At 40.7% G+C, this 12,851-nt stretch overlaps 1 protein-coding gene across 1 annotated transcript; it reads right to left on the reverse strand.

Annotated features, from left to right (window-relative positions):
- Window positions 1-4,101: 4,101 nt before the first annotated feature.
- Window positions 4,102-12,489, reverse strand: FZD4 (frizzled class receptor 4). The gene is given in 3 exon segments (XM_075198695.1): window positions 4,102-8,171; window positions 8,174-9,344; window positions 11,930-12,489. Coding segments are annotated over 3 exon segments (1,584 nt in total). The 5' UTR covers window positions 12,188-12,489; the 3' UTR covers window positions 4,102-8,016.
- Window positions 12,490-12,851: the final 362 nt, after the last annotated feature.

Here is a 12,851-nt window from a genome sequence, read left to right on the forward strand (position 1 = left end):
GGCTAGCGTTAAGCAGACATGCCGATCTGTTTGTTAAGGTAAAGCACACGTCTCAATCTGGTGGCTAGTGATAAGCAGACTTCCAAATCACCTTTCTAGTGTAGAGTAGACCCCATAATTTGGTGACTAGTATTCAATGGACCATCCCAATCTGGGTAACAAACAGCAGGTCCCTCCATTCTGGTGGCTAGTGTAGAGCAGATCCCCACTCCACCCCAATGCTCTGCCAATTGAATATTACTAATTCCAACCAGCCACTGGGACCTGTTTTTCAGATCTATTCCCTAACATGGTTTCATGAGCTCCCCTCGCATCAAGTGAAGTGTCACAAGGCTGCTGCTGGCTTCTAATTGAACACCGGTAGTCTCAAGTTACCATTTCCCCTCCCCAATGAACTCCTCTACCACCAAGTAGACCCATGTATGACCGATGCACGGGACCTCTGTTGATCCCGAGATATTCACCGACACTGATGGTGAATGTGAACTGCAGTCATTGAATGGTTGTTGACCAACAAGTCACGGTTACAATCCAAGCAGCTCCATCAACAACCATGCGATGCCTACAGTTTACTTTGTACAGTGCTACGTAATATGTTGGTGCTTTGTAAAGGATAATAATAATAATTAAAAATCATAATAAATGTCAAACTTCCCCCACCTGTTAGCCTGGAAGAAGTGTCAATTTATACATTGGCAGGAGTAATGTCAGGCATGTACAGCTGCATTTCTGCACGTTGGTGCTAGGGGTTCATTGAGGGGAAATATTGATCAATAGAATTCTCCTTTAAAATGAAACTTGAAATTGACACTTGTAGAATGCTGCCCGGAGAATGCAAATTTGAAGGGCAGTGTACTGGGCACCAATGGGGATAAGATGTGGGATCTAGACTGAAGGACTTACAGCCAAGCACTTTTCCCTTAAAATGTTAAGAAGATCTGGTAGTGTCCCTGTAATTATAAAACAGCCTTGTGTGTATTCCCCATGCCTGTAATCTACTCCTGACGTGCACATACCAGGTTGCCTCCTTCTCCCATAACTCGCTTGTTCTAATTTTAACATAAGATGGAGTTCCAGAAATGCCTGTGAATGTGACTCGATCTTGCAAGACCTTAAGAAGAAAGATTGTCCTTGGTGTTAAATATCGAAGATGTCACCGGTAATTATACCCTGTCTGGAGAGGCTGATTTATTTGTTCCAAAATCTATAAGAAACAATTCTGGGTATTTAGAGAAAGTTGTTTGCAAACAAAATCCTTCACCATAAGGAGCCCAGTAAAGAACTTTAACAAGTAAAGTAGGTTGTGCATTTCAATTTCCCATGTCCACTGTGATTTGGAGGTAGATTTAATAAAAGTTCTAAAGTGGAGTTGTTGCCAATAGCAACCAGTCAGATTCTAGCTGTCATTTTCTAAAATGTACTAGGTGAATGATAGCTAGATTCTGATTGGTTGCCATCCTTGCAGTTATGTAACATCTAAATTACTTTCCTTTTCTCTCCATCCCAAGTCACTTCAAGATGGTTAAATAACAATGGATTGCCGTCTGGCTGTCTAATAGCAAAGGATTAAAATGCAGACATATTTTGTAGGGCAAAAAATGAACAACTACATAAATCACTTTCATGGAGAAAGTTCTGTCACACTTGGGGGGTAATTCTATACGCTTGGCCCCTTCTCAGTGTATTACATTACCTCATCATGCGAAGTTTAACATCAGAACTAGAAAAATAGTTTCCACAAGGACCAGTAAAATCTTAAAAATCAGAAGAACTCTATCTCTTTAGCCCAATGGGAAATCATACATAGTAACCTGTCTACAGACTATACATGTATGAACCATGTGTAAATGTTACTTAAATTATTATAATCGAACTTACCTTCCCCAGCTCTTCTCCAGAAGATTTGACCTAATCACTCTAAATTTTGTTGGTGTAACTGTGGAGCTGTAGAAGACCTACTACATGTCTTCTGGTCACGTCCTATCATTCAACCCCTCTGGCAGGAGGTCATGAATCTATCCTGGAAAGTTACCTCCATATCCTTAAATCCACCCCCTTTCGCAGCCCTCTTACATCTATACCCCGACCAACTTCCCAAACTCCATCGTTATGTCTGGGGACACATTTTATTAGCCACTAGAGCGGCAATAGCGCAATTTTGGAAACAACCATCCCCTCCTACCCTCTACAAAGTTATTTTGCGAGATTCCACTTTAGTTTCCATACGGATACATTATGTGCCCCATATTCTACGACACCATCCTTCCCTATTGTTAAATGGATGTTGTGGCATGTATTCACAATAGAGGGTGAAGGCTCCAGAGTTATCCATTCCATTGACCCATCTCGTTCACCAACTTTCACCCCAGTTGATGCACCCTAGCTTTCTAGTCAAGTTCTTCCTGCTGTGCTAACTTCTGACTCTCCCCCATGTTCTTAATAAGTGGCTGAGGGAGGTTTAATACCTACGGTAGATGGCGATACACAACAAAGAGGTCCTCAATAGTCACAATTTAACTGTAGCTATCAGCGTTTATATTTTCGATGCAAGAATACTTTCAATAAAAGAGGGACACGTAGTTCAAGGCTTGACCTGTTTTAAGACCATAGTCAACTTTTTGCTTTGCATTTGCGTCAAAAAACACAAGTGCAAACTGCATGTTAAAATGTTTATAAATGCTATGAATTTGATATGCAGTTGACATGAAGTTGATATGCGTTGGGAACATTTGCATGCATATGCGAATGCGCCCAGAACGCAAGCAGCACACTGCTTTTCCTATATATTTCAATACGGTTTCTAACTTGTGCACTTTGTGGAGAAACCTCATTATAATGGATGGACTATTAACTTGAGTGGGGCTGGTTTCACTAAAACTTGAGGGCAACAAGTGTGGGGTTCCACTGTCATAATTTTCCACCCCTTTCCCCCAAAGTCTACCACTCCCGGTCACAGTGGGCTGTGGAGATCAGGGTAACAAGGAATATAGTGCTAGAGATTGACTTTTTCAAGTGTAGTGACATCGATCCAACCCACGGATATAGAGCATGCAGCGTCCAGAAAGCCATGGCGCAACGAAAACGCACAAAGATGTATGAACACAAATTGGTAAGGACACATAGGGGTAGATTTGTCAACCCTTACAAAAAGGAAACCTGAATGCATTGCCTATAGCAACCAATCAGTTTCTAGCTATCATTTAGGTAGTACATTCTAGAAAATGATAGCGAGAATCCGATTGGTTGCTATGGGCAACACCTTCAATTTTCCTTTTTGTGAGGTTTGATATATCTTTGTTCCTGAAGTCATTTTACCTCTCCATCCAGTAGGTGGCGCACAGTGACTAGACAAAGGAGAAGGTTTAAGAAAAATATAAAAATCTCAAGGCTGCAGAGCTAATGCAGCCACACTGACCACCGTAGGCAGCATTAGGGAAATAAACAGACCCTGGCTATATCCCTGTCACTGTGTCACTCTGCCATTCCTTATCCAGTTGTGTCTTTCCTTCATTGGAAACCGTATATTCCTTCTGTACAGCTGCTGCAGACACTCAAACACTGACAGTGTGACTGCAGAAGGACTGACAGACGTTGCTGGATGGAGAAAGGTCAGAAAATAAGCATAGCCCTCCTTTCACTATCCCTTCCATATATAATGCAATATATATATATATATATATATATATATAATACAAATTATATTTGAGCCCCTGTAAATTATATGTGTATAATTGTCGAGTACTGATGTCGCTTCATGGCTTAGGAAGATGTGTGCATTATATAAGGAAGAACATGTCACACCCTGTACTGACGCACTGACATGTACCATGATAATAACAACAGAATTTACCTCAGACTGCACACAAATGATGGACAACAGGCGGCCCTAAGCCTGCATGTGGCCCTCCGATCCTTCACCTGTGGCCCCGAGCTCCCCCCCCCCCCTCCCCACCCCAAAAGCTTCACACCCTAGGCTACAGCCTAGTCTGTCTATTAGACAATCAGACTCTGGTCCCCACAGATCTATTTCTGCTTACTACATACATTTGTGAGGTACATTGTACAGTTTCCATGTTGCACTGTAAAGGAACACACTACCCAGCAGCTGAAAATGTGCTTTATTTTTATTTTTTTGATAAAAAAATTAAATATAAAAGATTTGTACAGTGATAAATTAGAAATTTACAAGACATATCATTAAAAAGACATATACAAAATATAACACCCATAAAAAGCAGTGTCTATTTCCATAGAAGTTTCACAAATTCATGTCTAACATGAGTATATGGCTTGTACCTGGAAGTGTTCCTCGACATGCGAGACATTGTCCCGTCAGCAGGTATATAAATTGGATGAAGCGCTAAAAGGCATAACTCCATTTCAACAGGAGTAATCAGAAGTGAGCGTCTGCTTGACTTCTAAGGCACAAGGACATAGGCTATCACATGGATACATTTACACATAGAGAATACAACTCCTAAAATAAACAGATGGGGGAGATTTACTAAAGCTTCTAAAAAAAAAGGAAAAGTGGAAGTGTTGCCCATAGCAACCAATCACATTCCAGCTCTCATTTTCTAGAATGTAATAGATAACTGGTAGCTAGAATCTGATTGGTGTTGCCCATAGCAACCAGATTCTAGAATGTAATATATAAATGGTAGCTAGAATCCGATTGGGCAACACCAATCAGATTCTAGCTACCAGCTATGGGCAACACCTCCACTTCCCCTCTACATATCCCAAGTTCTCATATTGCTTGCGTCAGATTTTTATATCCAATTAAAAAGTATTAGCTACTATAAATGAACAAGTCTTATCCACAGCAGCAGCTATTATTTGGGCAATGCAATGTAAAAGCACTCTTCATTTTCTCACTCTGTAAGTGGATTATTATCAGATATCACACAGTTAATACACGTATTGGGTCATGTTCAATTATAAGCAAACAGAATGAGTGCTGACCTCATAGATTTGAAAATAAATGAAAATTCCAACCAGTATAATTACCAAAAAAAAAGCAAACTCTTCCTCTGTCCAAAAACAACTAAACATTCACATGAACTGGTCGATGTAACAATACGCAATTAGCGTCCATCGAGCAAGTAAAAGTAATTTGTAGACAACGATTATTTACTTTTAAAAGTCACAGAGGAATTTGCATGGTCTGGCAACAATTTGCGACACAGATCACATCACGTTCCTGCCACCTACAGAACGGATAGGTTGTCTGCCACCCTCATCATTCTCACATACGCACCGAGAAATAGATACAAGCGCACGTTTTTAGCCACGTTAACATGCGCTTTCCACGCGTTGTGCTTTTACCGATACAATCTATTGTACCGGTATGGCGCGTCAATGTATGAGACATAGGTCATGCCGCAACCCACAAAAAGTTAACACAGGGTTAAAATGTTAGAACACAATGGTGGGAATTAAACCATTGTCTGTGCTTGACTACATCTTGGACTTAAAGTCCCAAGAGCAAGTGTGTGTGGGGGGGGAGGGGAGGGGTTGACGTGATTTGCATCTTCAGTGCTCTGCCCCCCACTGCGCAATGATGTGACAACGCCATCGTGCATCGTGCCTTCTCAGTGAAAGATTTATGGAAGGTTCAAAGTGAATTTGTTTCTGAATTTCCCTAAAAATTACTGCTTCAACTTTATCTCAAAATGCATAAAATTGTCAATGACCGTTCGTTCTCTATTGTGCAGCTGCCACGCACAGTGTTTGTCCTGCTAGTAACAATTATTATAAACGGCTCAGGGGTATACTTACTAAACTGCAGGTTTGAAAAAGTGGAGATGTTGCCTATAGCAACCAATCAGATTCCAGCTGTCATTTTGTAGAATGTACTAAATAAATGACAGCTAGAATCTGATTGGTTGCTATAGGCAACATCTCCACTTTTTCAAACCCGTAGCTTAGTAAATATACCCCTCAGCGTCTTCCACACAGCAGTACAATTGCTTCTAATGAAAGATATGGGGGCACTGAATACACCAGGCTAAAGTAGATGAGAATGTATAGGAGACATAATTGCCAACATTTGAAAATAATTCCCAGGAACACTTTGCTCACAGGAAGTCACATGTAAACATGTTACATACGGTGCCGTTTAAGCAGACCTTGGGGCGGTCTAATCTCCATCATTATATGTTCAACAGACTTAATTCTAATGCCATATGCATTTTTTGCATCATATATGTTCTTCTTTAATAAATAATAGCTTACAATAATCAGAGAATTAGAACAAATAATGAGAATGGCGTCTTATATACAGAACAAAAAAAAATTGTATTGGACAATAGGTCACTTTTGAAAAAAATAAGGATAAACTTTGGGGGCAGATTTATCAAACCTTCTAAAAAAAAAGGAAAAAAGTGTTGTTGTCCAATCAGATTCTAGCTAGCATGTATCTAGCACATTCTAGGAATTGATAGCTAGCATCCGATTGGTTGCTATGGGCAACACCTCTGTTTAGAATGGTTGTTAACGATATCCCTTGGACTGTCTCTGGAAATTAAGGAGTTGGCAATTATGTCTAAGCTGTTCATAACGTCAGTGCTTTGAAGGTCAAGCCAGTCAAAATGATTGACACACCTGTAGTTTAGGTGCACCTGTCCCCTATACAAAGGACTATTTGGTGTGCGGGATCTCTGTGAGAAAGCAGGAACTCTGAGGTCACTGAGGCGTGAGACACCTTGTACACAGTAATCATAAGGCAGTTGTATCACGAGTCAGTGATGTCACAAGTTTGACAGACTGCGTGAATACTGGTTCCTATTACATAATAGCTGCCACTACACTGTGTAGGTGACAAGTACTTCTTAACCGACATCCGATTTCAGCAGCAAAACAGAGAGCAGAGTCTATATAGGAGTTGTAATGTTCAACGTGTTAATACTTTTTTTTTTCTTTTACTTATATCTCACAAAGGCACCGGACAGATTAGGTTTGGACAACCTGCGGATCTCCAGGTTTGGTGAAACTACAATCCCCAGCATGCTTTGCCAATAGCTGGCAGGGTATGCTGGGACTTGTAGTTTCACAGCACCTGTAGAGCCACAGGTTGCCATACCTGACATAGAGTATACTTATTCTATATATAAAGCCAGATAGCAAATAGTGCATTGTTTTTCATTCCTTTAAGTCCATAGGAGCCTATTTATTCTCTATAGAATTTAACTTTTAGTGCATTATGAACTAAACACAGAGAATTGTCATTTCCAGATCTCTGGAACCATTAAGTTCTAGAGCAGGAAATATGAATAAACAACGAGACTGGACTACATCTCCCATAATGCACTGCCAGGGGTCAGAGTGCTAGAGATTAGACCGGCCTGTAATCCATTATCTGTGAATTAGTTAGGTAATGACACACAAAAAATAGAAAATATCTTAGTTTACAAGGCACCATAGTCAAACGCGAATTAGTTTCCAGTGTTCAGTGTTTTCTCTCTTCTTTTTTTTTTAAACTAAATTAGAAAAATATTAAAATAAAACTTGGGCAATGTTTACTCAGTGGTGATACGCTGCAAAACACTCGTGGAACAATGAAATGTGCCCTGCGCCTTAGCGCTGCTTAATAGACATGTCCCTTAGTCGGTTCTCTGGGAAGCAGCCTTCCAATCACGTACAAGATTTAAGACTTTACCACAATGTAACCTAAAACATTTGCTTTGATGCAGCGCTGAAATGTACAAATGAAGACTCAGAAAAGGACTCCATGCTGACACATTATATAGAGTTGGTAAAAACTCTAGCTTTGTGTTTCCTGAGGTCATTAATTTTTACCTCTTGGTCAGCCTTTAAGTCTTAAACCAAAAGGAAACCAAGCTTTCCTTTCCTCAAATTTCAGTGCACCATTAGATTGCTGAACGCACCTCCAAGAGGAAGTTTTTAGGGTTAACCAGCTGTTTGCAAGACCAAAAGTCTCCAGTAAAAGTAACTAAACTTGATTTACAACAGCGTTCTCTTTCAAAATAAAAGAAGACTCTGCGCAACCGCTGGCTATACCACAGTCTCGTTCCCTTTGCCAGGCTTTACCCAAGCGTCAGCTCTCTTCTTTCGCTTTACTTTTCCCGAGTTCACTAATCTGTTTGAACACTTCTGCCACGTATGTAGCGTCTTGGCCGACCAGATCCACATGCCAGACGTGATGCCACCAAGAGAGACATGAAGATCTTGAGCATCTCCACTGCCATGTTGGAATCATCGCCTGTATAACGGAAGATGGCCCAGTTGGAGATTTCATAAAAATAGCAAGCTATGACGCACGTAGCCGGGACGGTGTACAAAACCGAGAAGACACCGATCTTGACCATTAGTCTTTCCAATTTGTCTGTTTTCGTCCCATCCTTTTGGAGATTGGACCTAATTTTAAACAGAGCCACTAGGCCAGCGGCTATAAATAGAGTACCGATCACCAAATAGGTGAAGAGCGGGGCGACTACAAAGCCAGTGAGAGCATCGATGTTTTGATTGCCAACGTAGCATAGCCCGGTCAACTCATCGGCGTCGACAAGTCTCATGATCAAGATAACGATCGTCTTCACTGCCGGAATAGCCCACGCGGCGATGTGGAAATAGGAACTGTGCATTTCTATAGCCTCGTGTCCCCACTTGAGGCCGGCTGCGAGAAACCAGGTCAATGTCAAAATAACCCACCAGATGGAGCTAGCCATTCCAAAAAAGTACATCAGCAAGAATATAATGGCACATCCTGTGTTCTTCAACCCTTCCTGAATAAGAACAGGTTCAGCCGCCTCTTCAAAATCACAGGATATTCTTTCACGGCCCACGATTAACCTCACAATATAACCAATGCTATAAATATTATAACACATGCTCAGGAAAATGATGGGTCTCTCCGGATAGGAGAATCTGGACGAGTCGATCAAGAAAGTTAAGACGGTGAACGCAGTGGAGATAAAGCACAAACTGGCCCATACGGTCATCCAGATGTCGGTGAATTCCTTGGACTGGCGATTATAGAGCCCTGCGTCGTAGCCGCACTTCAAGACGCAATTCATACTTCTTTTTACCCAAGTGTATTGCTCCGAATTTGATCCAAACGTGTTGCAGTCTTCTCCGGGCTGCATTGAAGTCTTGCTGTGCAACGGGACCTCTTCGTCTCCTGGACCTTCCATGCACATGTGATTGTGGTCATTCTGAGGAGGAAACTTGCTGCAGTTCAAACTTTCTGGCCAAGCAAATCCAAACTCATTTAGGACCGGCTCACACCTTCTCTTGACCGAGAGACACATGCCACCGCAAGGACCAATCGGGATGTTAATCTTCTCTGTGCACATCGGAACGTACACGGAACACAGGAAAAACTACAAAAAAAAATAAAAATAAGTTAGGAATATATAAACATATATAATAAAAAGGTACACAACTGTCAAAAAGTGGACTAAATCATTACAAAGAATGCAATCCCTTTGAAACGTAACATTCTGTACTGCATTTAATACATTTTTATTAGGTACACTATTTCATTATCCAATAAACAATGCCCAAAGAACTAAAAAGTGCACAATGAGTTATAGAAAATATTAAATACACCTTTGATCTACATTGAGGGCCACGGAAAAAAAAAAGTTTAATTAAAGTCCCTAGGTTTTTAAAAGTTCCTAACTTGAAAAGGCTAACAGCATCTGGTCCCAATTTTTTTTTTTGTAAAATTATATATATATATATCTATATCTATATCTATCTGCTTAACGCTGACATTTTGTTTGGGTAACTAAAATACCCTGCTCTTATTTTTTAAGGAGCGCAATCCATTCAAAGGAGGAAAGGACTGTTGTTAGAAATGTAATACCAGAGCTAATGTAAACGAAATACTTTCTAATCAAGTCTGAGTTAAACACTGGTAAGAGCTCCGGAATGAGTGACAATGATTTATTTTATATTCCTGTATGACCTTTCAACTTAAAGCACTTATTCCTAAACCATCCCAAAGCCCTGTGCTCTGGTAATCCCCAGTATCATAAACTGTTTGTTTTTTTCTGATTAGCTGCAGTAATTTATCAGTTTCTTATCAGTGATCTTCCCACCCATAGGTAAACGGGGATCAGTGGGACAGTCTCCATCTGGAAACTTTTCAACTGTCTCCTTGTTAACAAAAAAAAATCCCCTCTCTCCTCCAGCTCTCAGTACTCACTTTCTTTTCTTATCCTTTCTATAAGCAATTATCACAGAGATCTGGCTAATGGGGAACTCAATATGCCCTGTTTCTTTAACAAGTTGAAATTAGCAGGGATTCAAATCAGTCTCCCACAGAAAAAGACTGAAGAAAGTGACAAGTAAACAGATCTGCCCCCCACATTCCTGCAGTGCAGCCTGTCACTCTCACAAAGACCTGCAATCCTTATATCAACAATGTGTGTGCAAAGTGTCAAGAGAGAAGCACTGCTTGGAGGCAGCATTCCACTATCTCTGCCCAGGGATCTGCACCGGTTACTGGCATGGCAGACAGAGAGAAAACTGCCAATACAAAGTCCCTGCACTAAAAAAGTTCCCAAATATAGGTTGCACTAAAAATGTTCCCAACTGTAGATTGCACTAAAAAAGTTCCCAAATATAGACTGCACTAAAAAGTTGCCAAATATAAAGATTGCAATAAAAAAAATGTCCTAACTATAGATTGTACTTGTAAAGATCCCAACTCCTAAAGTTCCCAATAACTAGTATTTTATTGGTTGCTGATAAAACGGACCTTCGTGTGTTTGAGTGGTACAGAATTTTAGACTGTTAGCTCCAATGTGGTAGGTAGGGACTGATTCAATTCTCCCTGTACAACACTACGTAATATGGTGGTGCTATACAAAATTAACCACATTAAATTAAAAGCTATTGATTACACTCTTTAACTTGTTATTTGTACACTGTACTGGTAATCTTTGCAATTTATATAATACTATCCTCAACTTCCCATTTACAGATGACAGCTAAGCTTCATGAACTGTAGTCTGTACTGTCAATTTCCCCCAACTATACAGCTAAACCAAATGTTCTAATTGAAGAATTCCAGGAGCTATTTCTTTATGTTTAAAAGTTGAACTGTGACACCTTTAGGAGAAAGCCAACACTCCATCTAATGTCCCTGTGTGCACTGCTGTGTAATACCATATGCACCATTCAAGAACAATGATGATGGAGGTATTAATGTGCATTCATTTGCAATGACACAGTGCTAAGGAACACTTGTTTATAAAGAAGTGCAAAAATAGTGATGCAAATTCACCTGATACTAATTATTTTCTGTTGATATCTATGCAAACAGCTACTACAGTGGTATATTTACTGTAAACAATTGCTTACAAAGAAATCAATGCATCCACTCATGGGATTTAAAGGGGAGCTATAGATTGGGTCTTTGTTTAGGTTAATAGGCTATGCAGATGCATTACAGCTGGGTTTCTCCATTCAGGCAGTAAGGATATTTGAATTGTTAAATCCCTTTGAGAAGATATACACACCCATGATAACACTTTTATGAGAATCTCCTGTACAGTGAGTGATGCTGTTGAACTGCATGTGACGTTGTAGCAGTTATACAAAGCAAACTTCAGAGTCCAGTGTTAATTATTAACAAAAAAAATGACATTTTATCAACAGTAGTTTTCTGAAATGACTCATGTGAGATTTTCCACCAGGAAACGTCATAACAGTTACATTGTATCACATAATAACTAAACTGGATTTAAAATATTGTCATTAATATATGAAATAGAGGGAACAGGGCTACCTAGATGTTTTTGACTGATTGCACTGTGTGGGGGGCTCAAGCAACCTGTGGCTCTCCAGCAGTTGTGAAAGTACAAAGTCCCTGGTCTGCTGAGACTTGTAGTTCTACAACAACCGCAGGTTTGCCTTTCCTTTGTTCTAAGAGGTGCAATGAAGAAGGTCAACCCACCTGCAGCTGGCTGGAGCACCCGTACTGTATGAGAGGGGTGAAGGTGGTCAGCTGAAGCTCTGCATCCGTCTGCAGTTCATGCCCAACCAGATTGGGCATTTTGGTAACATTGTACCCAAGATTCTGGCACATGGAAATCCTGATAGGGTCACATCTCCTTTCCTCTTCATCCCCAAAAGAGTAGACCTCCCCTGTCAGGCAGCACAGGAGGGGTAAGTATAAAGTAAGTGACCACCATAGCTTAGATCTGGCTCCCATCTTCTAAATATTTCCTTAAAACTCCAATCCAGGCAGCCAAGGTTCCTCTCACATGCATAAAGCAACCAGATGAAACCTCAGCCTGATTGCAGCTCAACTGCGAACCCTCTTTAGAGAAAAGAACAATTTCAGGATAATAAAAAAAAATAAAAAGTTTGCAGAAACTTCTTGTAACTCTGCAGATTCCCAGCAGATCGGTGTAATCCAAGCAATGTGCTAATGATCTGTGCAATGCAAACCACAAATGATATTCCCAGGAAGATGTGTGAGCTGCTGCAATCCTCTGGCTCATCTAGCCGGCTCTGGGGCTGCTCTCAGCTTCTAACTGTACTGAGAGAGGAGGAGACCAGGGAGGGAGGAATTGGGGAGGCTTCTGCCCCACGTACGGGATCCATGGAGGCTCAGTCCAGGCAGCTTCTCATGTTTCCTTGCACTGTGTTTTATTTAACTCTCACTGTGCTGGGCTGACTTGTGCACACAGCCAGCGCTCCAGACAGTGGCTCTAGGCTTGACCTCAGGGGTTAATGAGGCTTCCTCTGTTATTCAGGGACCTTCTCTCTGGAGACTTTCACACTGGTATCAGATAAACCACACAGACTATAATTTAGGGATTCCTAAGGATTTGGTCTGGTTTAGGTTTGTGCCTGTATTATTCATGCACTCA

This window comes from Mixophyes fleayi, chromosome 2 (assembly GCF_038048845.1).
Source record: "Mixophyes fleayi isolate aMixFle1 chromosome 2, aMixFle1.hap1, whole genome shotgun sequence".
In the NCBI taxonomy this organism is placed as follows: Eukaryota; Metazoa; Chordata; class Amphibia; order Anura; family Limnodynastidae; genus Mixophyes; species Mixophyes fleayi.